The 25,673-nt window shown below is 47.4% G+C and overlaps 1 protein-coding gene across 2 annotated transcripts in view; it reads left to right on the forward strand.

Moving 5' to 3' along the window:
- Positions 1 to 21,357, forward strand: part of KDM4B (lysine demethylase 4B) — a 58,778-nt gene extending 37,421 nt beyond the window's left edge. Inside the window, exons 11-23 of one of the 2 annotated variants that reach the window (XM_031064011.1) lie at positions 2,580 to 2,893; positions 2,975 to 3,019; positions 3,884 to 4,004; positions 6,739 to 6,917; positions 8,199 to 8,421; positions 11,185 to 11,261; positions 11,420 to 11,475; positions 11,948 to 12,056; positions 16,833 to 17,018; positions 17,488 to 17,652; positions 18,354 to 18,473; positions 19,289 to 19,381; positions 20,070 to 21,357. In XM_031064011.1, coding sequence (XP_030919871.1) covers positions 2,580 to 2,893; positions 2,975 to 3,019; positions 3,884 to 4,004; positions 6,739 to 6,917; positions 8,199 to 8,421; positions 11,185 to 11,261; positions 11,420 to 11,475; positions 11,948 to 12,056; positions 16,833 to 17,018; positions 17,488 to 17,652; positions 18,354 to 18,473; positions 19,289 to 19,381; positions 20,070 to 20,255 — 1,874 coding nt within the window. In that variant the 3' untranslated portion in view covers positions 20,256 to 21,357. Of the gene's footprint in view, positions 1 to 2,579; positions 3,020 to 3,883; positions 4,005 to 6,738; positions 6,918 to 8,198; positions 8,422 to 11,184; positions 11,262 to 11,419; positions 11,476 to 11,947; positions 12,057 to 16,832; positions 17,019 to 17,487; positions 17,653 to 18,353; positions 18,474 to 19,288; positions 19,382 to 20,069 lie in introns of both variants that reach the window. The other variant, XM_005429477.3, reaches the window with a different exon arrangement.
- The last annotated feature ends 4,316 nt before the right edge of the window (positions 21,358 to 25,673 follow it).

A 25,673-nucleotide genomic window follows, 5' to 3' on the forward strand; every position in this document is an offset into this window, starting at 1 on the left:
GTCTTGTGCTTTGTGTTGGTTATTTGGACAAGCTGAGTATTTATAACTCAAGGTTTTCAGGATTTCTGACCCAGATCCCTTATGGTGTTTACTTTTGGTTTTTATGACTCAGCTTTATATTCATAATTTATTATGTTGCTATTAATATATTTAGAATTTTAGCAGGTTGTCTTGGGACGTTAGGAAGGAGAGTGTTGAGGCTTTGCCTTTGTCTGGGGGTGCTGAGCAGCAGAAATCCCCCTGTGAATCGGCAGGGGAACTGCAAACCTGAGTGCCACCTCCAGGGCTGGGGGCTCCACACCTCCCTGGCAGCCCCTTCCAAGCCCTCCCCACCCTTTGCAGGGAGGAATTCCTGCAGGTGTCCAGCCTGACCCTTCCCTGGTGCAGTGTGAGGCTGTTCCCTCTTGTCCTGGTGTCCCTGGGAGCAGAGCCTGCTGTCCCCTGGCTGTCCCCTCCTGGCAGGAGCTGTGCAGAGCCACCAGGGCCCCCTGAGCCTCCTTTGCTCCAGGCTGAGCCCCTTCCCAGCTCCCTCAGCTGCTCCTCAGTTTCCTGAGCTCTGTTGAGGATTCAGATTGTCCTTGGGCAGGCAGCACAGCTCTGCCACTCGTGTTCCTTGTGTCACCTGGTGTCACCTGCAGTTCCTTGTGTCCCACCCACATCTGCCATCCTCCTGCAGTGGAAGGACAGGAAAGACATTCCTGTCTTAACCCACCTGTGCATGTGTGCCTTCAGATCCTTTTCCTTCCTGGAGGTGTTCAGGAGAGCCAGATAGGCTCTTGGAATTTTTCCTCCCTTTTTCCTGGCTTCTGATTCTGTAGATTGACTTGCAAACTCGTTTGTTCATCTTGATGCAAAAACTTTCAAGCACAGTTCTCAGTGCCAGCTGCTGTCAAATTACCCTTTAGAAGTCAATAAAGCTGGTGAATGGCATTTGTGGTGCTGTTGGGGAGAGAATTCTTGGAGTGTATAGAGAGTAAATATGATCTGGTTTTGTGCAACTGGGGAGAAATCCAATTTGCCTTTCATTCAATATGTTTGTTTCTCTAAGGAAATTCAATATTCCTTTCTCTGTGATAGAACAAACCAGTTTATCGGAGGGACTGCCTACATGAGTACAACTATAATTATTTGAGCTGGACTTGTTCCCATTTTTATAAGTTAGTGTAAATTGTAAATAAAGTGATCAGACTTCTGTGGAATGCTGGGGTTAAGGTGATCCCTAGGGGATTTCAGCAGGGATTTTGGCACTTTATCCTATTGTGGGATTATTCACCCTTCTTCATGCAGAAACCTCTATTGTGTGATGGTTATTCTGATTTTCCATTCATGAGTTGGGCTGGTCAGGTTTGGTGTAGCCTGAAGTGGAGGGGTCTGGGTGGGTTGGGGTTGGTGAAACTTCTTCCCTGGGGTGAGCAGGCTGTCCCTGATTATCCCAGCCTGGAGACTCCCCCTCAGTGGAGAGCAGGAATTTTAATCCCTGCTGTAAAATGAGAGTGTGTGAATCCCTTCATGGGGAAGAGAGGTGGGGAAGACTTTTCCAGGGCAGTTCTGCCTCTGGTGACAATGCTGAGATGTTTATCTGCTCAAGAAGTGTTGTCACATCCATGAGGGCTGTGCAGATAAACTGAGTGACAGTGAGCTGGGAGAAACAAGGACATGGGTGTGAGTAAAGGATATCTCAGGATCCAGCGGAGCTCTGTGCTGCACCTGATTTATGCTTTAAAAGCATTTTTTAAAAGAGCTTGATAGCAGAAATCTTTGGGTAATAATGATTCAGGTATCTTTTTTCAGTTCTTCATTTCCTGGGGCTGTTGGGTGCATTGACACACAGTAATACCAGATAAGAGCTGTGCTTGCAAACACAGGGAGCAGCAAACTACTGATACAGAATGGGGGTTTCCAAACTCTTTTGATTGCACCTCCTTATCAGCAAAAAAAAAAATCTGAGCACACCTCCTGATGTATGTCTTTATTTGTATTTATTCATATATAGCACAGGAATACACATGTACACGTGTATTTCTGTGCTAATGTGAATATACACAAAACCAGAGATTAGAAAAGGAAGGCATAAAGATAAAAAAATACTGTTTAAATATTTATTTTATTAATGGTACAAAAAAATTTCATTCCTTCACCCCAGTGGATGGTTTTGTGCCCCTAACTTTGGAGGACAAAAAACCTTAAGCACAGAGTCATGGCCAATGTGACGTATTACAGGTTTTTTGGCACGCTGTCCAGCTTCCTAGGGATTTAGATATTTTCCCTCCAGGAAATGTTGCTTTTAGCAGCCTTTGTGTTCCAGTCAGGAATTTAATAGTCCATAGAAATGACACAAGTATTTTCTTTCTGAAGTGGCTTCTCTAGGTCAGTGCTGAGGCACAGCTGAGTGCGTGCAGCTTTCAGAGCACCCGTTGGAAAGCAGTAATTCCACGGTGGAATGTGCTAGCCCAGAATAGAACTCTGGGAAGGGAGGGAAATGCTGAATTCCATGGTGTAAAGTGCTAGCCCAGAATGGAGCTCTGGCTCAGTGCTGCATCCCAGAATTTGGGGGCTCAGTGTCGCCTTTCTCTCCACAGGGGAGTGCAAGGCCAAGGCGCGGCCCCCGAAGGCCAAGGGCGAGCGCAAGAAGAAGCAGCTGTTTCCCCCTCAGCCCCCGGGGCCTGTCCCAGGGCCCATTCCAGCCCCCCAGCTGCCCCCTGAGGCTGGGCCAGGCCCAGCACGGCCCCCGGGACCCTCCACAGCCCCGGGCCCGGAGCAGGCCCGGCCCACGGCCCCCCTGAACGTGGTGCAGCCCTCGGAGGCGCCGGCCGAGGAGGACGACTTCAGGCCGCGGCCCATCATCCCCATGCTGTACGTGGTGCCCCGCAGCAAGAAGGTGGTGTTTGACAAGGAGCACATGTCCTGCCAGCAGGCCTTCGAGCAGTTTGCCACGCAGAAGGGGCTGGGCTGGCGCCAGCAGGGCCCTGGCAAGGAGCAGGACGGCGCTGAGGCCGAGCGCGCCGAGCTCGCCGCCGAGGTCAGTTCTTGTGGCAGGAGGGAATGATCAGTCTGACTCCATGTTCTTGAAGGCTAATTTATTATTTTATGATACTATATTATAGTAAAGAATACTATACTAAAGAATACAGAAAGGATACTTACACAATGCTAACAAGATAATAATGAAAACTCTTGACCCTTCCAGAGCCCCAACACAGTTTGGCTGTGATCGGCCAAAGAGTCAAAACAATTCACATGAAACCAATGAAACAATCACCTGTTGGTAAACAGTCTCCAAACACATTCCAAAGCAGCAAAACACAGGAGAAGCAATGAGATAATGACTGTTTTCCTTTTTCTTGGAGGCTTCTCAGCTTTCCACTAGAGAAATCCTGGGCGAAGGGATTTTTCCAGAAAACGTGACTGTGACAGTCAGTGGCTCACAGGCTGTGGTGGCCGGTGTGAGGACAGCTCCAAGGCCACGCTGGGTGCAAGCACCACCTGGTCTAGGGGTCTACAGCCCTGTGGCAGGGTTGGAACTGGATGGTGTTTCGGGTCCCTGCCAACCCAAACCAGTCTGGGATTCCATGAGTCACAATTTCCGTGGAGTTCCCAGCTGTGTATGTGGTTGAGCAGACTTTTCACGAGCTGATGGAATTGGCAGCTTGCAGATGTTCTGAGGCTGTCCTGATTTGAAGAAAACTCTAGATTACCCAACTTCTTAAGGGTTGGTGTTGGCTTTTATCTGCTCCAGGAATTGGTTTGGAAGGCTTCAGTGGTTCAGCCAAAAGGCAGAGAAAAGTTTTCTGTGTGAATCCAAGAACTCTCTTTGATGGGCTCTGCCTCTCTTGTCCTGTTCCCTTCTTTGGGTGCCCATCCAGCTTGTTGTGCTTCCTTCCAGGCTGCTTCTGCCTTCTCCAAGATGAAGATGGAGATCAAGAAGAGCCGCCGGCACCCGCTGGGCAAGCCCCCGACGCGCTCGCCGCTGTCCGTGGTCAAACAGGAGACCTCGAGTGATGAGGGTGAGTGAGCAGCACCAGGGACCTGGGCAGGTCCTGTCTGAGCCAGGGAATTGCTGCAGCCTCTGACAAAACTGGGTGGCCTGAAACTCTGTGTTACACGTAGCTGGTAGGAAATGCAGCGTGTTCCCGTTTTGATAACCCAGCTGGAAACAAAACTCCTCCGTGGGAGGTGTCACTTCTCGCCTCCCACCCTTTTTTCACTCAAGAAAAATATTTTGCTGGCTGCAGAATGAGGCAGCATTTTGGGCAAAGGTAAAAAAAGAGTCTGCAGAAAATAATATCTTAAAGGTAAAGCTCTGCCTTGGGTATTGCAGTGGGATGAGAGCTGGTCCCCTTGGAGGCAGTGGAGGTCAGATCTCCTCTTATGAGTGTGAGGAAAGTCAGTACTAACCTTTTGCTTGCCTCCTAATTCACATTAGTGTTGGGGTCCAACTTTCCTTGTCAGATGTAGAAATGAGAAGTAAAATGTTTTTTGGCGTTTAACTGTACATCACTGATTCTTCTTTCCCCACATTCCACTCCCCAGCAGTCTGGACCAAGGGGAAAGAAAAGATTCTTACCTCTCACTGTTCTGTGGTGTAATTTCCCACTTTGAGGCCTTTTCCTCATTACTCAGAATATGGACAATGCCCCAGTAAGGAGCTTTTGTGTGCTAGATCAGGCACGTGGGTGTAGCTGGCAGTCCCTGCTCACAGCTCCTCATTCCAAAGGACATAATCTTTCCCATTCACCCTCCTTCAGGAGTGCAGTCATTGATTTTAGAGCCTTTTCTTGCCTTTCCTCCTGCAGGAAAGGCTTCTCTTGAGCTCACAGAGCTCCTTTCCTCACCAAGGAGGATGCATTTGATGCCTTCCAAGTGTGTAACATGGACTGAAGTGTGCAGAGGCAGCTGAGACTTGTTATCTTGTTTTGGTGTGAGACCTTGGAACCAGCTCAGAGCTGGAGGATCCTCATTAGGCAGATTCTTCTCACTGCTTTGACTTGTTGGATGCTGTTTGGGGACTTGGCTGGTGGAGCAGGAGCAGCTCTTGTGGAAGCTGGCATTTCTTGGGGACTGATTTACAGCTCTGCTGGGCAGAATCTGATCAAACAGATTCTTCCCTCCCCACCAGGGAATAGAGGCAGCTCTGCACCCCAGGCTTTTTCAGGGAATGATGTGCAGGATGAGCTGCAGGCTGCAGCAGGAACAGTGAGCATGTAAATTAAGGGAATGCACATTTTACACAAAGATTCAGCCCAGACAAGTTGTTTGCAATGTGGGAGCCATCCTGAATGCCTTGTGTCCCCCTGGATCCATCCTGGGAGGAGCCAAGGTGACAGCGCACGACAGCCATTCCCTTTCTTCTCTCCCTCTGTCACTCTGGATTAGGCTGCTGCTTTCACTGATTTCACTGGTGTCATAAATCCTGCTCTGTCACCTGATGTGCCTCGACTGAAATTTGGAGAAATGTGGGTTTTGATTCATGTCTTACAAATAAACACTTTTTAGAGGGTAACCCTCATATGAAATGTGACAGAGCCACACGCCCAGGACTCATCACCTCAAAAAAGAGATTCATCAAACACAATAAAATTTCCACGTTGTCTGACAAATATGTTATGGGCAACATTTAAAATCTGAGATGTAAACTCAGCCATTAACATTTTACTCCAAGTTCCTTTTATCCTTTCAGGTAACCCAAGAGTCAGAAAATCTTCAAAGGGTGGGAGAACTGGGGAGGAGACTTAGACTTGTAGAGCAGAACATAAACTGCTTATTTCCAGTAATTAACAGTGAAGCAGTGAACAATTTGGTTTAATGTGCTGAGCTCTGGGGATAATGTTCTTCCAAGATGTTGTTGAGTTCCCTGTTCTTTTGGAAACTTTGCAGATTGGTAATGCAGGCAGTGATTTACGCTCAGCCTTGTGTGGAAAATGTCTTTAACACTTACAGTGACTCAAAGCTCCTTCATAAGGAAGTGTAAGGAACTCAGACCCCCAGACTGCCACAGATGGATTCAGCAGTGGTTTAATCGTGAAATGCCAAGGACCTTTGAAAGGTTTATAAAATAAAGAATTAGCAAACTAATTAGCAGGAGCAGTCGCTGGCAGAGCTGTGGCAGAGCTCTGGATGGTGGGGAGTGCAGTGGGAGGTTCAGTGCTGTGGCAATGGCTGTACAGAGCACTGACCCCAGCTATCCCCAGGCAGGGTCGGGATGTGCAGGGCAGCTCTGGGATGCACCTTGGGAGAGCTGGGTCAGCCTGGGGTGGGAGCTGGGAGCTGGTCTGGCCCAGCAGCACCAGCTGCATCCCCAGAGCACACAGCTCCCTGCTGGGGACAGGAAAGGGGCATTTCCTTGCACTGCCATCATGTGGTTGCAACTTAACAAAGTTCAAATGAAATCTTCATGAAAAGGATGGTGGAGGTTTCACAGCTGGGAAGGGGAGGGAGTTACAAAGGTAATAAATCTCCATTCTCTCCTTCCTCGTGGCCAGTTCCTTTGGGTCACTGCTGCTCCTGTCTTGTATCCTATCCCCAAAGGGGATACCCTGTCCATTTAAGGAAGTGTTTGGGGCATAGGCATATGGGAGACCATGGAGGAGTTGAATGTTTTTGTTTATTGCACTTCTTGTGTTGTTGAGACCTGAGCTGTTTAACTCACCCTTGCTCCTTCTGCCTCTTCTAACCATAAACTCTTTTGCCTTTACTTACTGCTCATTGTTTTGGGATTTCTTTTTTCCCTTTTCATTCTAGAAATGTTTCCATTTTCTGGAGAGGAAGATATGAGTGATCCAGAGGCTTTGAAATCTTTACTTTCCTTCCAGTGGAAGAACAAAGCACTTAATTTCCCAGCTGAAAGGAAGTTCAATGCAGCTGCTGCCCTGAGTGAGCCATACTGTGCTGTCTGCACCCTCTTCTACCCCTATAACCAGGTAATTCCTCATCACAGAGTCAGGGAATCATTAAGGTTGGAAAAGGCCTCTAGGATCAAGTCCAGCTGTCAATCCCCCAGCACTGTGTTCACCCTAAAGCCACGTCCCCCCCTCTGTATCCATGGGTTTTATATCCACGTGTGTTTTGGGATTTTGACCCCAGTTCTCTGGGCAGCCTGTGCCATTGCCTGACCACACCTTCCATGAAGAGATTTCCCCTAATATCTCATCTAAACCTCTGCCACTGCTCACATGGCTGAGTTAGGATGCAGACATTTCTGGTACAGACAAACCCACACAAATTTGCACACCAAAGAAATGTGTTTGGATTTGGCAGTGGCTGGAGCCTTTTTTGTTATCTTTCCTGGCTTCTCTGGCTTGCTCAGTGTTCATTTTGAAATCACACTGAAAGAGCTTTGCAAACACTGTTCCATGCAGAGAAAAGTCACACCAGGCTCCTGTTTCCATACAGGCCCGAGTTGCTGAATTTATGCAAACAAGCCACAAAATAAAAATTTACTGAGTAAGCACATCCATCACCTTTTTTTGGAAACTACCAATATGCTTTGGGAGATGTTATAAGCAGAAAGGCAAAATTCATCAGATGAATTAGTTATTTGTGCAGTTGTGCATTGATTTGTTCTCACATAGAGCCAAATCTGGCTTTGTGTGCCCACCAGGAATTCGTGCCTTAGATACTTGTAGCTGTGTTGGAAGCTTTTCCTGAGGAAAGCAGAACCCACCTCCCCCTTCAATAAAATCTCTTGATTTATTATACAGACTGAAAATAAAATATCTGTTCTGATTGCTGGCTGTTGTGAGGAAAACTGGGTGCAGCTGAGCTGGTTTTATCCACTGCTATTAACTCTGTCAGCTACCAGAAACCTTGAAATGTCCTTCAGGAGAACTTCTTGCAGGAAAAGTAGGGAAGGATGCCAAGGGGATGGGAGAGAGAGAGGGAAGGCCTTGCTTTTAGTAATATTTTCCTTTTTATTTTTCCTTGGTGTTTTCAGCTGCAATTTAGGAATTTTTTGCAGAAGAAAACCAGGAAAAGCTGCTCATTATTCTAATTCTTCTTTGAGCTTCCACAACAAATTACAGATCCCAGTCGATGCCTGAGGAAGAGGGGGAGAAGCAAGGGGGGAATCAGGATTTTAGGCTGTTTGTGGGCTGCTTGGTGTCAGGTGTTGGGTGACCTTTTTGCAAGGGGAGTGCTCAGAGTGGAAAGTGAGCACCATGGCCAGGAAGAGGAGGTTCCAGTGATGGGGTTTTTCTCTGCAGTCCTCACAGGTGGAGAAGGAAGCTGCCCCAGCCTCCACGGGGGAGCCGTCCTCGTTCGTGCACCTTTCCAAGTGTGGGCAGAAGACCAAGCCCCTGATCCCAGAGATGTGCTTTACCTCAAGTGGAGAGAACACCGAGCCCCTTCCTTCAAATTCCTACATTGGAGAGGATGGAACCAGTCCCTTGATATCCTGTGCCAAATGCTGCCTGCAGGTTCATGCTAGTGAGTGTTTCACCTTCCCCAGGGCCTTTGGGTCCCCAGAAATCAGGAGTTTGTGTGTTGCTGTATTTGAGTTCCTTTTGGCAGGTTTGTATCCTGTCACTCCCATTTTTATCTTTCTTGGTACAAGGATATCAGGAATCCCAGAAAGGTTTGGGTTGGAAGGAGCTTAAAGCTCATCCAGTTCCCATCCCCTGCCATGGGCAGGGAACCTTTCTCTCAAAGCACATCTGTGTATTCAAGTCCATCTTGGCAGCCACTGATCTTAAAAATACACACCAATATTCTTTTTACTGCTTATTTTGTTGGCTGATTCTTCTCTGTCTCACAGAAAAGATTCTTTCTTTTGATACCTTTCATTTTTTGTAATAAAGCAGAACTCAAAGGCTTTATTGCACTCTTTTCTCTCACATATTTTGTTCCAGTATTGTTCTGCTGGGGGAGGCTATATTGTTCCTGCATGCAGCAGAGATTATGGAGTAGTTTGAGATATATTTTATTAGTGTCTGTGATAGTGTTTGTAGTAATGGCACTTGATTACAAACGGGAACATATGTCTGTTTGCTTCCCTGATAGTTATGTCTAAAAGAAGATCTGATTAATCCTGGTGGAGTGTACCTTCAGTGGAGATTGTACAGCATCCAGTTAACATTTGTGACGAATTACTGTTCAGCTGTTTGATCTTGACAGATGGGGAATCTTATTTGACTTGCATCAGCTGGAATTACTTTTGTTGTTCCAATTTTAGAGTCTGCAGGTCCCCGTGCAGCTCAGCAGGGCTGGGGAACTGGAAGAAACTTTTGTTTCTATGCTGAATCCCTGATTATGGTCATTTCTGGCCAATCAGGCCATGGGATGCAGAGTGGATGTGAGGAGGAAGATTTCTCCCTCCACAATTCAGGGCTCCTGCATCTTGTCCATCCTTAGGCCTGCAATAGTCCAGTCTATCAGAATGGTTTCTGTGGCCAAATTCTATTTAAGGACAGAGGGCTGTGGGCAAGGTGATGTTAATCTGCAGGCTCAGACCTGAGATCCATCTTTTTTTAGAGAAACTCAGCTTTATATTTTGGCTGTACTCTCCCCTTGAGGGTAGGACAGGACAGGTGTTAAATCTGATGGAGGCTCCAGTGCCTGGTTGTTTCCCTGTGCTCTGTGACATCCCTTTGACTTTGCTGCAGAGGATCCATTTGCTTTTATTGCAGGATTGCAGTGGTGAGGTGTATTTTGGCTGACTGTAAAAGCAGCTGGCAGCCTGTGTGTTCTTGGGAAGTGCCCTCTCAAACTGTGCTGGGTTCCAGCAGCCAGGCCCTATGGAGAGGGGAAGGTTTGGGAAGGTTTCTGGTCTTTTGAGGCACTCACAAAATCCATTAAAAGAGCATATTTTTCTTGGATGATCCCTATGGGACAACCTGGGGTTCAGTAAATGGGACTGTTCTGCCCTCACAGAATCACTGAAGTTGGAAAAGACCTTGAAGTCCATCAAGTCCAAACGTCAGCCCAGCACCACCACCCTGCCCACCACTAGCCATGTCCTCAGGTGCCACATCCATGGATGTTTTTAACACTTCCAGAGATGGTGATTCCACCTCTGCCCTGGGCAGGCTGTTCCAACCCTTTCCATGAAGATATTTTTCCTAATTTTCAATCTAAACCTCCCCTGGTGCAGCTTGAGGCTGTGCTCAGGGTCTGGCTCTCCCTCAGCTCAGTTTTGCCCTGAACACCCCTGTCCCTGTTCTAGGCCTGGGTGGAATTTGCTGCCCTGATTTGCCATATGATGAAAAGAGACCTCGGATGTGGAAAGCAGCTGCAGATCCATAGTATTGACTTTTTTTGACATGCTGTTTATCTGGTTAAGTGGATGATATTTATAAATCAGGCTGTGGTGGCAATCCCAGTGCTTTCTGAATGTCTTCTTTTAAGTTTAATTCAGTAATTTGAGATTGTTTTTCCCAGCTGAAATTTTCTCTTAGTTTGTTAGGATAGGTGAAGGCTGAATGAGATTCTGTTAGGAGGGATAGAGGCTGGGTGGAATGAGCTGTGTGTTAGTTGAGATGCTTATCTTCAGTTTTCCACTCACTTTACAAGCTTGCAGGAATCACATAGATCTACTTTTCCAAAACTGTATTTATGTCTTTTCCCCATTGTTTTCAGTGACAAACCTCAGTGCCTTTTATAGAATTTTAAAGACTTTTTTTGTTCTTATTTCCCTGTCTTTATAATAGGCATAATACCACTTTACTATTTTGGTGGTGTTGTAGGAGGATTTGGTGTTTGCATGTTACAGTAATTGATGCTCTGTAGAATGAGATGGTTTTCACACTTCCTGTAACCATAAATTAAATACTGCTAACCACGTGGAATGCAGATATTTAATTTCCTTGCAGTATTATTGGCCTTGTCCTTCCTCATAACACCACTCAGCAAAAGTAACTGCTTCAACCTTGCCAAAATTCAGTGCCCTTCCCTGTTTCCATGTGTGAGTGCACTCCAGCAGTGGTGGCATCACCTTGGAGCCCAGCTCCTGCCTAAAGAAACAAAGTGTTGCTATTGCAGTCCTTAGAAAAGGGAAAAACAAACGTGAGGGTTACCTGTGAGGGGGTTTAAGGGTTTGTTTATTTTCAGATCTGCTGGTCCCAATTCCGATTTTGTTGGAATACAGTTCCTCAAATGCTCTCAGAGTTGCTTCTGAACGGAAAAGTCATGGGGTGGAACTGAGAGGTGCTGAGGAAGGGCTGCCCTGACAGGCTGTGGCTCTGTGTGTTGCAGGCTGTTACGGGATACGCCCGGAGCTGGTGAACGAGGGCTGGTCGTGCTCGCGGTGCTCGGCCGGCGCCTGGGCAGCGGTAAGGACTGGCACAGCACCCACTCACTGCCCCACACACACAGAGGGGAGGATTCACACTGCCTTTGGCATCCCAGGTGGGGTGTGGTCACTTTCTGGGGAGGATGAAGAGCCTGGCAGAGTTTTTGGTCCCGTTCTGAAGGAGTTGTGTTCCCGCAGGAATGTTGCCTGTGCAATCTCAGGGGAGGAGCTCTCCAGATGACCACTGATGGCCGGTGAGTGCTGGTTCTGAGGGTGTTTTCCTTCCATGCTGCACCTGATCTCCTTGTCTTGTGAATTTGATCTTAATGCTCAGTGTAGCAGCAAGTTTTGGGGTTCTGAAGGGAACTGCTCCTCGTTGACTTGGCAGCATGAGCCTAAGGGACTGTGCTGCCCTACACTGCACCAGGCTGCTTGACAGCAGAGCTTCTGCACTCCTGCCGAATGTGGTTGTTTCTCAGAGAAAAGTCTCAGAGAATGTTTAGCATTGTGCAGTATCAGGTGTAGGGGAAGGTTGATCTCTGTTGTTCCAGAGACATTTACCTTGTGCCACCCTGATTAACAGTCAATTGGGAACATTGCCACAGCTGCCAACCCCTGGAAATGTGCCTCGATGCTGAGGGAGGCAGGGAAATGTTAACTGCCCTCCTGAGCATTTCATTCAGATGATGGCAGGCCCTGATTTGTGTCTTCACTTTGACTCCCCAGGTGGGTCCATGTGATCTGTGCTATCGCTGTCCCCGAGGCGCGTTTCCTCAATGTCATAGAGCGTCATCCTGTGGACATCAGCGCCATCCCCGAGCAGAGGTGGAAACTGGTGGGTGTCTTTTCCTGGGGACAGTGGTTGGGAACAGGAGCCAAAGGGAAAAGCTTAACCAGACAGAAAATCATTGTGTGGGTTCGTGAAGCAGCTGAGATTGGAGGTGATCTCGCTCTCATTTCCAAACAAAAGCTGCGTCGTTTGTGTCTGCTGAGCCCTGTCAGTGCTTTGACACACAAGCAGCTCAGATTTCCAGATGTGCCTTTACTCTCTGGGAGTGTGCTGTACCCTGGGCAGAACCTGGGACTCCTTCCCACCTGCAGTCAGGTGTAAAGTGCCTAACAGCTCCATTTACTCCAAGTACTGCACAGCAGGATTGCAGAGGGACATGGTGACTAGAGAGAAGCTGAATTGTTATCTGTAATTCACCTTTCCTTACAACATTTCTCTCTTTCTATCAAGAAATCTCTTGTAGAAATGAATAAATATTTCTGTGACCCTGACTGCAAGGCAAGACTGCAAGGATTTTAATACAAGCCCAGCTCCAAGTTGTTATTTAGCTGTGTGGCCTCATCCGAGGGATTAGTAATGGACGATTCATTAGCTCAGAGCAATTTATCTTAATGTTAGTTAATGCTCCATCACTATAGTGTGTTATTGCAAAATAAATTGTGCTTTTGCTGCTTTTTTTGGTACAGAAGTCAGCTGGGTGACACAGTGTGGGATGGGGAAGGTGCTGGAGCAGTGATAGATGGGTTAGTGCTGATGGATTCGTTAACAGAGCTGCTACTTAGTGCAGCCAGCCCGGGTGAGAGATTAGGAGGAACCTATCCCTGCTTCCAGAGTTATTTCTCTGTTGTGCAAATGGGTTTTGTACACAAATGTGAATGTAAAAAGCATTCATTATCCAGCAGGAGTGATGGGGCAGCGCAGTGCCAGGGTGATAAATCTTGCAGCCGTGGCTCTTTATGGATCAGCTGACACTTCCAACGTGCATCCTCTTCATTACCAGCACTTGTAACGCTGAACTTAAAATCCTTTTACACAACACTCACTTGTATTGCTTAATGGAGCCTCACAAGGAAACATGACTTAATTCTTTAACCCTTCCTTGGCTGCCTGGCAGTGCTGCAGAGCCAGGGCAGTGTCTGTGTGTGTCTGACTCCGCTGCTTTGCTCTGCTCCAAAGCAGAGCCTGTGCCTGCCAGAGCCTCTGCACGGACCCACTGCACCCATTTCTCACTCATTCCTCAAGTTAAACTGCAAAGTTTCATAGAATCTCAGAATATCCTGAGCTGGGATGGTCCCCAAAGGCCATCAGTCCAGCTCCTGGCCCTGCACAGACACCCCAACAATTCCACCCTGAGAGTGTTGTCCAAATGCTGCTGGAGCTCTGGAAAGAAATTTTGTTTGATTTCTTCTGTTGTATTCCATTTGCACCTCGTGTTTTCTTCCTTTCTCAGAGAACCTGGAGATTTTTTACATGAAGTGCCTTGACTTACACAGGCCAGTGTTGGAATTTACAGGCACATATTCCTTATGCTGCTGTTAGCCAGAGCCTGGCTTGTAGCTCAAATGTCAAAGCCTGGCTTTAAGCCCTTCACTTGGAAAGTTTTAGAGTTTTCAATTAGGTGAGGATTAAACAATTAATTTGGATGGCAGAATACAGAGGCAGTGGTGCTGTGGGGTACAAAGGGAGTGTAAATTGGATAAGATTGTGTGCAGAGACTCATGAGCCATGGTGGGGAGGTTTAGGATTCTTCATGGGAATTTGCAGGTAATTCCTGGAGCATGTGGGGAGTCACTGGAGGAGCTGGGGGCTGTCTGTGCTTTGGAGGTGAGCAGCTGCAGTTAGGAAGATAAACTGAGGGAGACTAAAAGGTGATGGCATTGGAGCTCCTGACTTTGGCAATGATGGACTTGGTGCAGTACTTGATACAACTGGGGAGATGACCTTTGTGCCTGGAAAAGCTGGAAAAGGAGAGAAGGAATGATGTGAGGACAGTTGATGTAAATAGATGAGGGTAGTGGAGGAGAGAGGGGGTAGGGGTTATCCATGGTTATAATTTGATTTTTTAATATTTTTTTATTGTTTTAAGTTGCTGTGATGAGGGCTGAGGTGCCAAGGAGTGGCAGTGATCTGGTGAAAGGTATATCCTGTTCTCTGAGCATGGACCAGGTCTCCTTGTGCAAGCACAGACTTTTCAGTACATCTGTGGGTATGGCACCATTTTCAGAACTGCAGTTTCCTGCTCCCAGATTGATGGCACATTACAGGCCTGTGCACGTAAATTATTTATGACGTGGAAATTTGGAATAATTAGCTGTCATTCCTCAGTGGAGTAAATGAATTGCAGTGTTCATCATGCAGCAGACAGCCCATTTCTTACTCTCAGCAGTGACCTGACTCTGGTGTGCATTTATTCCGAAGATTTCTCTCCTGTGCTTTGGACTCTTTTCCCTCCCACAGAAAATGCTTTTAAATCTCCTTGTGCAGCTTTCCCACAGCGCTTGGCACTGGTGTTTCTGTCCATCCCATCTCCCACACTTCCAGATCTGTATTTTCATAGATCCCAGACTGGTTTGGGTTGGAAGGGGCCTCAAATCCCACCCAGAGCCACCCCTGCCATGGGCAGGGACCCCGTCACCGTTCCAGGCTGCTCTCAATCCTGTCCAGCCTGGCCCTGGACAGTCCCAGGGATGGAGCAGCCACAGCTTCCCTGGGCACCCTGTGCCAGTGTTTCACCACCCTCACAGCCAAGAACTGTCACTTCCTCCATCACTCCTTGCACATCAGGCTCACTGTCACTCACATTTATCTTTTGATCATATTTACTCTGAACATCCCTTCGCTGCAGCTCTTGTGCCTGTCACAGGGAGTTTGTGTGGGCACAGGGTGGCACTGGGTGTGTGCTATTCCTGGCTTGGCAGAGCCCTGTTGGCATCAGGAGGGGCAGATTCCTGCCCTGGCAGGGTTAATGCTCCCTGAGCCCCCTGTGTGTCAGCAGCTGCTGGGACAGGGGGATATTGACAGGTTAATAATGGCATCAGTGCCATTGGCTCCCCTCAGTCCTGCTGTGCACTTTCCTGCTGCTTATCAGCTCTGGAACATGGTTTGCAGAGTGATAAAGGCTCAGCTTATTAAAGGCTAAACCCACGTTCTGGCAGCACTCAGGCTCTGGCTTTGAATTTCCTGGCTTTTGTTCGTTTGTGTAAAAAGGCCAAATTAATCTTTGGTGTAAACAAACTGCCTTCAGTTAATTCATGGGACTTCATAGAAATGTGGGGCAGAGCCCAGCCAGGGAGGGGATGTTGCACAGGAATAAGGAAGAACAAATCTCCTGTTCTTTTGCATCTTTTGCTTTCAAGGAAGAGAAGTGTTCCTGGAGAAGGAATCCCAGAATTCCAGAATGGTTTGGGTTGGATGGACCTTGAAGGTTTTGGAGTTCCACCCCCTGCCATGGTCAGGGACACCTTTTGTTCATTTTAATCATGAAAAGCACATTTGTCTCCTGTGTTTGGTATTAATTTTGCCCTGATTTGCCTTGTGCCGGCCTCAGATAAGGTAAAGAAGCTGCCCCACCCCTGGAAGTGTCCAAGGCCAGTGGATGGACTGGATGATTGGGATGAGCTTTAAGGTCCTTCCAGCCCAAACCATTCTGGGATTTGCTGATCAGTGACAGATTCCTGGAAATGTTAAAAACTGAGTGGTGTTTCCAAATGGATCCCTGGAAACATTATGCAAGAATCCGTTCTTTAGACTGGGATTCCCAAAATCTCCTTTTCTGTATTTCTGAGAGACTGGAAACAAGAATTGGTGCTGTTATAGGGAGTGAGGAAATTTGTCTTGTTCCCACTATAGCTCCTGCTCACTGTCAGTGCCATCAGGCTCAGGATTTTTAGCTTTGAGAAAATGTAATTTCTTTTTAAAGCAGTCCCACATCTTACATCGATTTACCTCATAACTGGATCTGCTTTGCAGAAAATGAGTGTGAAAATGTCTCTGAGATTTCAGACCTTTTCCCTGATAATTCTGGGGTTTTTTTCGTACAATGTTTTTATTTCTTTTGTTTGCAAAACTGACTGAATTATCTACAGTGGCTCATCTGACATGGATGCCAATAAAATATTTATGGTTGATATGCTTATGCATCTAAAATAAACACACAGTATTTTTGTTCCATTATATGATTTTATATTCCATGAGATCTGATCAATACAATGTCCCATTAAATATAATCGAGCAAATTGCCACCCAGTTACTGTGTTCTGTTCCTTCAGAAAAATGGAAATGTTATTTTCCAGCAGCGCACCTGTGAGCATCCAGCTGCTGTTGGAGTTAATGAAGTGTAGGTGCACTGTTTATGTGAGGAGGATGAGGGTGCAGCAGTGCCCTGGTGCCGCTGGTGGGTGTTTGCCCAGTCCAAACTGGGGTCCAGTCTGTCTGGGCCCAGTGTGGCTCTGCAGGGCTGAGTGACTGGAGGTGCTGGCATGGCCATGGGAGTGGTGAGGCAGGGAATGGCAATGTCTGCTGGATATTGGCTTGGAGAGATCCTGAGTGGAGAGACAGTACTGGCCATGTGGGCTTGACCCCTTGGCACAGAGCATCACTTGGGCTGTGGCACTGCAGCCGCAGGCTCTGAGCCATGTGCCACCTCCTGTGGGGGCTGTGGGGTCTCTGCAGGGCTCCAGGCTCTGCTCCTTGAGAGGTCTGAGCTCTGGGTGTGTTCCCTTGCAGAGCTGGGTGTAACTCCATTTGCGTTCCCTTGCAGAGGTGACCCCAGCTGTGTTCCCTTGCAGAGCTGGCTCTGACCCCAGCTGTGTTCCCTTGCAGAGGTGTGTGTACTGCAGGAAGAGGATGAAGAAGGTGTCTGGGGCCTGTGTGCAGTGCTCCTATGAGCACTGCTCCACGTCCTTCCACGTGACGTGCGCGCACGCGGCCGGCGTGCCCATGGAGCCCGACGACTGGCCCTACGTGGTGTCCATCACCTGCTTCAAGCACAAAGCAGCAAACCAGAACGTAGGTTTTGGGCTGGGCTGGGGGGTTGGACTGGGGGATTTGGGGTTTTGTTGGGTTGTTTGGTTTCTGGGGTTTTTTAAAATAGCTTCTCCCCGCCTGTGTTGGCTCAATATGTTTTGTGTTTTTAATGCAGAAGGATTGTCCAGGAAGTCATTGTTGGGGATGGCTTTAATCTGCAAGAGGGCTGGTTTGGATGGGGTATTGGGAAGGAATTCCTGGCTGTGGAGAGGATAGAACAGTAGCACAGGTGCCCGGAGCAGCTGGGGCTGCCCCTGGAGCCCTGGCAATGCCCAAAGCCAGGCTGGACAGGGCTGGGAACGCCCTGGGAATGTGGGAGGTGTCCCTGCCATGGCAGGGGTGGCACTGGGTGGGATTTAAGGTCCTTCCCACCCAAACCATTCCATGATTCCATGGAATTTTGGACCCAGCTTTGGAGCTGTGTCTGGCAGCTGTTCCTGTGTCCCTGCAGGTCCCGTTCCGCAGGGAGGTGGCCCTGGGGCAGACAGTGATCACCAAGAACAGGAACGGGCTCTACTATCGCTGCAGGGTCATCGGCACCAGCACCCAGACCTTCTACGAGGTCAACTTCGACGACGGCTCCTACAGCGACAACGTTTACCCCGAGAGCATCATTGTAAGGCAGCTCTGGGACACTGCTGTGGCACAGGCACTACAAACTGAGCTGTGCCTTGGGCTGGAACAGCAGAGCAAAACTTAACTTTTTCATTTTAATTTTTAAGTTGCTGCTTGCCTAGAAAATCTCATCCTGCTCTTCATGACAGATCTTGTTTCTGACATTATCTCATTTATTTTTTGGTTGCTTTACAAAGATGTGATCTTGCTGAATGCTGATGACTTCACAGAAAGCAGTGTTTGTTCTAAATTTCATCCTATTTGTTTTGTGGTTGAATAATCTTATTTTTCAACTGACAAGTGTGATTCATGGGGGAAGCAGATTGTTCGTAAGCACTTCTGGTTCAAAACAGGGAATTCACTTAATAGAGGGAATGTCTAGAAGAGGCTGATTTGTCAGCTCATGCATTGCCTTCCTGATTGTGCCACTGATTCACTGAGTTGCCCTGCTTGTTTTTGAGATACTGGAGATGTGATACTGTGGGATTTGTAATGAGAAATGTCCATGAACTGGGTGCTGGCAGCAGAAGGAGCTGCCAGAGTCAATTGCTGCTCTCTCAGGCTGGTTTTGTTTGAGATGCCCACAATTAATCACAAGTGCAGAAATGTATCCTATTGCTCATTACCATGTGATTTTAGCACACCTCTGGCTCCTGAGCTCTGCTGGAGCTGTGTCTCTGACCCCTCTCTCTCTGTCCTCAGAGCAGGGACTGCATCCAGATGGGGCCCCCTCCGGAGGGGGAGCTGGTGCAGCTGCAGTGGACGGACGGGATCATCTACAAGGCCAAGTTCATTGCAGCCCAGATCAGTCAGATTTACCAGGTGAGTGGCAGAGAGATCCCTGGGGTGTGCTCCAGGATGGGAGAGCTGAGCCTGCACCAGGGATGGGCTGCTGGAGCTGGGCAGAACAGGAGGAGGATTTGGGAGCAGATGATTTATTCCTTCTGAGTTTGTCCAGCCTGAACTTGACACCCCTATTAAACTGTGCTCTGTGTCCTTCTGCTTTATGCAGAAAAGTGTATTAAAGTCTTGGGCAAAGGAAATAAGAATCCCTTAAAAACTTTTAATAGTTTTAACATTTTGCTGTGCACGTTTCCATGAATAAACATCCCTGGAACATCTGATGCATAATTCATGATATAATCAGTGCTTAGCAAAAAGGGTTTCATGGGAGGAGTTTTTTGTACCTGGCTGACTATTTCTGCTGGTTGAAATACAAATGTACTTTAGTAGCTGGAGTTGTTTCCTTGTGACCTGTAGAAATGCTTTGTTTAAGATGAAAGAAATTCTTATTACCATATTGGCCTGAATAGAGGGCTGCTTTTATCATAAGTGAAAAGCTGCTTTTTGCAGGATATGAATCAAAAATCAGTAGAAATGTGAGGTGCTGGGCCAGCTGGAGTACAGATATTTTGGGATCCATGGAGCACTGAATGAATCCACTTGGCTAAGACAGAGGTGCCTGAACAGCACTGACAGCAGCACTTTTTGGGCTCAGCATCCTCCCCAGAGCTTGGGAGTGCTCATTCCACAGAGACACCCATGGGAGCTGGCCCCTGATGCTTCCTGGGTGTGCCTGGGGGGCCCAGCTGTGCCACAGGCTGGGAATGGGCTGTTCACCTTCTGCCTCCCTGCAGGTGGAGTTTGAAGATGGCTCTCAGCTAATGGTGAAGCGTGGGGATATTTATACCTTGGAGGAAGAGCTTCCCAAGAGAGTCAAGTCTCGCCTGGTGGGTACCAAAATAGCAAACAATAAACCAGCTGCAGCTTGCAGAACCCCTTCACGTTTTCTTCATGTATTTTTTAGACATTAGGTGAATGCAGCCTCCAGTTTCTGTGGCTGTAAAACTGCTTTTCATTCCCAAAATACACAGAGTGGAATCCTGGCCATGGATGCTTGAGAGGCACAGAAATGATTTCCCCTTGCATGTGTTCAGCTCAGAGTTTTATTTTCTCTGGTTAAAAGATTATGTTCAGATCATTTTACACTGGTTAAAAGATTATGTTCAGATCATTTTACACCTTATGAATTCAGTTATATGGAGTTATCCTGTCCAAGGGTGAGGTGAGCTGGGCTGCAGCTCAGGGCTTTCTGGAGAACTGATTATCTCCGTGGGACCAAACCCCCTTTTCTCACCAAACTGGAGATTTAGAGTGTGGCTCTTACCTATAAATCTCTTAATCTACAAGATCAGGCTGTCTTTAAGTGCGTACAGTGGAATTACTGAGCCTAGAAAAGATGAGGGATTTATTTCATAGCTTTTTTTGATTCCAGACTTGCTGGGTGTTTTCAGACCCTGTAAAGCCATTTCATTGAACCAGGTGATGGGGCTGGAGAGTGTTCCCAGCCCAGGGGGACTGTGGGTCTCTCCCTGTGCTCCTGCTGTGCCCCTAAAGGTTGTTTTGTGTCTCCTGCAGTCCCTCAGCACTGGGGCCCCTCAGGAAGATGTGTTTTCAGGAGATGAAGTGAGAGCAGCCAAGCGTCCCCGGCTGGGGAATCCCAGGAATCCTGAGGAATATGGACAAACCCCAGATTACCTGGCCTTCATGGAGAGCCTGTTGCAGACACAGTACCAGCCTGGGACTCAGAGCAACATGTTTTAACCAGGATTCATCCAAAATATTCAATTAACCCTTTTTGAGTTAGTGGAAAAATAAATAGGAAACTGTGGAATGGAAGACCAGCCCTGTGCAATAGCCTGCTGTGAATTTCTTTCATCTCCTCTTGGTTTGGACTGCAGGAAATCCCTGTCTGGCTGCTACCTCGACCTTGCCAGGAGTTGCTGACCAAGAGCTGGGGAGCTTGGAAACCCTTCAGCTTTTCACATGGAGACTTTGGAAGAGTTTCTACAGATGGAGCTTTGTGACTGGTTCTTTTTTATGAGGAAAGGGTTAAAATTTAACAAAATGACTTTTTCAAATCTGTCAAACTTTTGTCTTTCAAGGTGCTATTACATTGACTACTGAAGCAGCCTTTGGAATCGTGTTTTCTGTACATAGACGTCACCTTTGTGAAGTTTTCTATGAATGAGCATTATTAAAAAAAAAAAGCAAGCAAAAATAGGAAAATGAAAGTTTCCACAAAACATTTTTCTAGATTATGGCTTTAAAACAGAAAATAAATTAAATCCTCCCCCCTCACCCCCAAACGAATTGTGACTGATGTTACAGCGGGGAGAGGGAGAGCAAGAGCAGATGTCCTGGAATGTTCTGGGTTCTTCTTTTGTAAGAAACACTATCTTTGTAAGCTGGGGAAGGTGGGGAAGCAATGTTCATGCTGGGATGTTTCTGCCATTGGCTCTCTGCACGCCCTGGGATGGATGTTGGCATCGCTGCCACATCCCCAGGGAGGGGCTTAGGGAAGAAATGGCCAGGTTTGGGTCATTCCTCTCACCTTCCTTCCCCATCTTTGCCATCACAGTTGCTTTCTAGTTCAGGATCAGCATGGCTTTGAGTTCCAGCGTGCCGCCCTGGTTTGGCAAGTGTTCTGTTGCTGCTTGTGTTAGCTCCCCACGAGCCAGAGGCTCCCCGGCAGCACTTCTCCCTTAGCACTTCTCCTTTCTCTTTCCTTTGTCTCTTTATTTTTTAATATTTTTTTTTTTTTTTTGAGTTGTGCTCCTTACAGTGTGAGAATCATTCCATGACAGAAGCTTGGGAGGTGTTTGTATGTTTTTCTTTTATCCTATTAAAGAAGAAATTCCTCAAACATCTGATTGTCGTGACATCCTTTCCTTAAGCAAGGACTGAGCCTGTGAGTTCCTCCTGGGGAAGAGGAGTGCAAGCCCTGCCTTGACTGGACTCAGCTCCCTGAGGATTGAAGGAGCATTAAAGGCAGAGCCCAGCCCTGGAGTGTTGAGGGGGCAGCTCCCACCTGGACCTTTGGAAATCCCCTGGGGCTGAAGAGCTGATGTGGAGCAGTGCTTGGCACAGAGCCTGGTCCAAACCCTGCTGGAGCCACTGGAAAGTCTTCCCCTCTCTTTGGAGGAGCTCAGTCAGTTCAGAGGAGAGGAGGAGGCAGTGCTGGTGCCGAGCTGGAGGGGCCGTGGCAGAGCTGGGAAGGTTCAGGTGCAGGGGGAGAGCAGAGCAGAGGGCACCCAGAGCCTCCCCTGCTCCACAGCCCAGCCTGGCCAGCCAGCAACCTGGAATGCTGCACTGCAATCTCTTCCACTTAATTCCCTGAAAATACTGGATGGAGAGAGACAATATTCTTGTTTTGATTATTATTTTTAAGCCCCTTTGCAAGGTGGTCGTTGTTCTGGGGAGAGGCTGTTACGCAAAGCTCTGGCTGGATCTTTAAGGGAATAAGTGGGAAGGATTTGTGGGCTAGCAGATGGTAGATTAGCATCTTAAGAGACTCCATGGGTATTAAACTGTCCTAGTGAAAGAGTGGAGATAGAATAAAGCAATTTAATTCCTTTTTTACTTTGGTTTTGTTCTGCCTTGAGGATTGGAGGTCCCATCCTTTCTCCTGCCTCTGCTACGGGTCCTTTTCCTGTGCCTGGCTGCGCCTGCGTGGTTGTGAGGCCCTGCAAACAGGGTTCTGCTTTTGGGTTCTTTTATTTCCGAGTTTCTGACCTTTTCAGTAGATGTCTCCACGAATAAAACCAAACTGAGACTAATAAAAGTTTAAAAAATTGGCAAGGTTCTCCCGAGCCTGGGTTGTTCCTCCCACAGAGCTGTCTCCTGTCGGGTGAAATGTGATTAAATAGAAAACTTGCTGTATAAAAGACTAAGAATGTTGCCAGGCCACGAAAGAAATATTTAAAACAATTGAAAGAGGAATTTAACCAGCAGAGGAATTTTTTTGGAGGTGGGAGGGAAGGGTGGGATGGGATGAGTGGTTGTGAGCGACGGGGAATTTCCTCTGCATGCTCGAGTCCTGCAGTAGCTGTGTCCATGTGTAGTACCTTTCCCAAATGCTATTTATATTGTAAAAACACAAGTGTGTTCCCTCACCCCATATTCAGATGCTCAGTTATGTTGAAACATGAACCTGGAACTGTCGAATGCCCTTCCTTGGTGCAAGGCTTTTCTCTCTTTTTGTTGATTTTTAAATCCCTCATTTTGGTTTAGGAATGACTTGTGCAGATTCAGGGTAGTGGCCATACGGATGGCCCCTGGGCATCGGCCTGTTGAAAAGGAAATAGGCAATGCACATTCCTACCCCTTCCTCCAGTGAAATATATTTGTGTCTGATTATGTGCTATAAAAATAATGATTTTTTTCCTTTCTCCCCCTAGATTAAGGCTGTGATGTGTTTTTTGCCTCTTTTTTTTCTCTGCCTCTAGGTTCAAAATGAATTAAAAGCTGTTGAGCATTTCAGAATGACACTTTTTGGGGGGTTGAAGTCTCTTCATTTCTAAGTTTGAAGTCTTGTGCAGCAGAAGGTCGTTGAACCTTCTCAAACAGCATCTCCCTGAAACTCCATTTAAACACCTTTAATTTCCCATCCAGAGCTTTCAGGTCATCTCTTGTTCCCAAGAACGTCTGTGCTGGCACAGCACACAAAAAAAAAGGCAGTTTTGGCACAATCCTGGGACTCAAATGAGCTGGAGCTGTTGACACAGAATTATTTGGCAGCTTTGGTAGCAGAAGAAGTCCTTGGGTTACTTGCTCACCAATAGAAAATCACTGGGAGTTATTTATTCCGCATGAAAGCAGCAAAACAATTAAATTTTTGGTTTCCAACGGGGGAAATGTAAAGGTCACTGTGCAAATACTGTTTGGAATTGCACAGTGACCACAGTTTAACCACTTTTCCTGTGGAACAAACAGGATTTTGGCTCTGTTTCAGCACAGTTCACTTTGGCTCACCTCTCCACCCAGCCTTGCCATTTCAGATGCCAGCTGCTAATATCCCCTAGCAAACGAGCCAGCCTGTCTCTGAAACAGGAGTGATCCCCTCCCCTGTGCCCCAGATCAGGGTTTAAAAATAAAGAAATGGCCAGATCCTCTGCTCATCTGCTTCATTTAACAGAGCCATCTCTGGAAAATGCAGCAAATTGTCTTTGATCAGGAGTGAATGGTCAGTTCCCCTGCTCCAGGCCAAGGTGCTGCAGGGATTCATCTGCCTGGCCAAAGAGAGGAATTTGGGCTGATTCAGGTGCAGGAGGTCCCTGGGCAGTTTCCTCTGTGGAGAAGCCACGAGGTGGGAGAAGGGCTCTGGTGCAAGTGTGATTTGCTCGTGGCTCTGCTTAGAGCTGAGGTTTCCTTCTCTCTGTCACCTGAACAGCTCAGAGCCTCTTGGAGCTGTGGTGTGCCTGGTTAATCTGGGATTCGGCTGAAACATGGAATTAACACTGCAATCCAGGAGCTTTGTGGCCTGGCTTGGGTGATTAGTGTGAGATTTTTGTCAGCACGAAGTGAAAAATCTGCCTGAGCACAACAGTGTGAGATCCCCCAGCTCAGGGATGGGTCTGGGCTCCAGGAGCAATTTATCATCACATTTTTCACTAATTCAGCTTAGAGACAATTGGCTGCTTGTTAAATGCTGCAGTTTCTCTCACTTCTGTGACACTCCCAAATCAAGGGCTTGGTCCATTTTGTCCACATAAATTTCCCTGCAGTGTTTCTCAGAAGTGAGAGATGTCCTCAGGTTTTTCCTGCCTTCAGGTGTTTGTGCTCGGACCCGAGTGGTGAAGCACCTGCAGGTGACAGGGATCTGGTGGGGCTCTGCCCTGAGCAGCAGCAGTGGCAGCCCTGGCACAGGTGCCCAGAGCAGCTGGGGCTGCCCCTGCATCCCTGGGATGCCCAAGGCCAGGCTGGACATTGTGCTGGGAGCACCTGGGACAGGGGAAGGTCCCCTTTCCCTTCTCCCTGTTCCCTTTTCCCTTTCCCCTTTCCCTTTTCCCTTTTCCCTTTTCCCTTTTTCCTGTTCTCTTTCCCCTTTTCCATTTTCCATTTTCCCTTTTTCCCTGTTCCCTTTTCCCTGTTCCCTGTTCCCTTTTCCCTGTTCCCTGTTCCTTGTTCCCTGTTCCCTGTTCCCTTTTCCCTTTTCCCTGTTCCCTTTTCCCTTTTCCCTTTCCCCCTTTCCCTTTTCCCTGTTCCCTTTTCCCTTTTCGCCTTTCCCTGTTCCCTGTTCTCTTTTCCCTGTTCCCTTTTCCCCTTTCCCTTTCCCTGTTCCCTTTTCCTTTCCCTGCAGTGCACCCACTCTGTGCCACCCTTCCCAGGTCCGTGGTTATAATCTGGTTATTCCCCTGCCATCCTCCTCCTTGTTTTCATGTCAGTGCTCAGTGGGGGAAGTTTTCCCTTTTGTACAGCTTTGCTTTCAATGTAACAGTTCTGCTTTCCTGCAGAAAATTGCAAATAGGCTCTCCCGGCTGCTTTGTTCCCACTCCCTGTTCCTTTCTTTCCTCAGGATTTGTGTTGGGAGAGGAGCAAGAAAATTAAGAAAATTCCTTCCACGAGCAGGCTGCCAGTTCAAGGAGTTCCTGGTGTTTCCCTTGGGGCTGCCTCCAGTCCAGAGCAAGGAAAACAAATTAAAACCAAGGTGGTGGAACCCACCAGAATATTTTACATTTATTTTGGTGATTCATTAACTCCAGAGTGGATTGGAGAAATTTATGGCATTGTGTTTTTGTGTTGTTGGAGCATCCTGTGTGCATAATTTGGGGTCAGATTAATTCCTGTGTGATAAAGGAATAAAAAACCACAGTGAAGTTAGGCTTGTACCCTGGAAATGGTTTCCAGTCTTTGCTAGAACACAGTGAAACAAGATAATGGGAAAAATAATGGGAAATGTGGTTTGCTGTGTAATCACTGGCCTCTGGAGATTTTATTTTGGTGACTCAGCAGACACAGAAATGAAAACTTGAGGCATTTGGCCACTGCCAAGGTCGTGGTTGTTGCTCTTACAGCAGGATTTGAAGCTCCACAATAAACTTGGGGCAAAAAGAAAGAGAATTCCAAGGTGTTCCTGGCACCCTTGGCAGCTGCCTGCACACAGGGACATGGGCCTGGCATGAGATTGGGAATGGGCAGAATGATTTATTCCAAGTGCTGAATTTCTTTAAGGTGATTATT

The sequence above is a fragment of the Geospiza fortis genome, unplaced genomic scaffold (genome assembly GCF_000277835.1).
Source record: "Geospiza fortis unplaced genomic scaffold, GeoFor_1.0 scaffold299, whole genome shotgun sequence".
In the NCBI taxonomy this organism is placed as follows: domain Eukaryota; kingdom Metazoa; phylum Chordata; class Aves; order Passeriformes; family Thraupidae; genus Geospiza; species Geospiza fortis.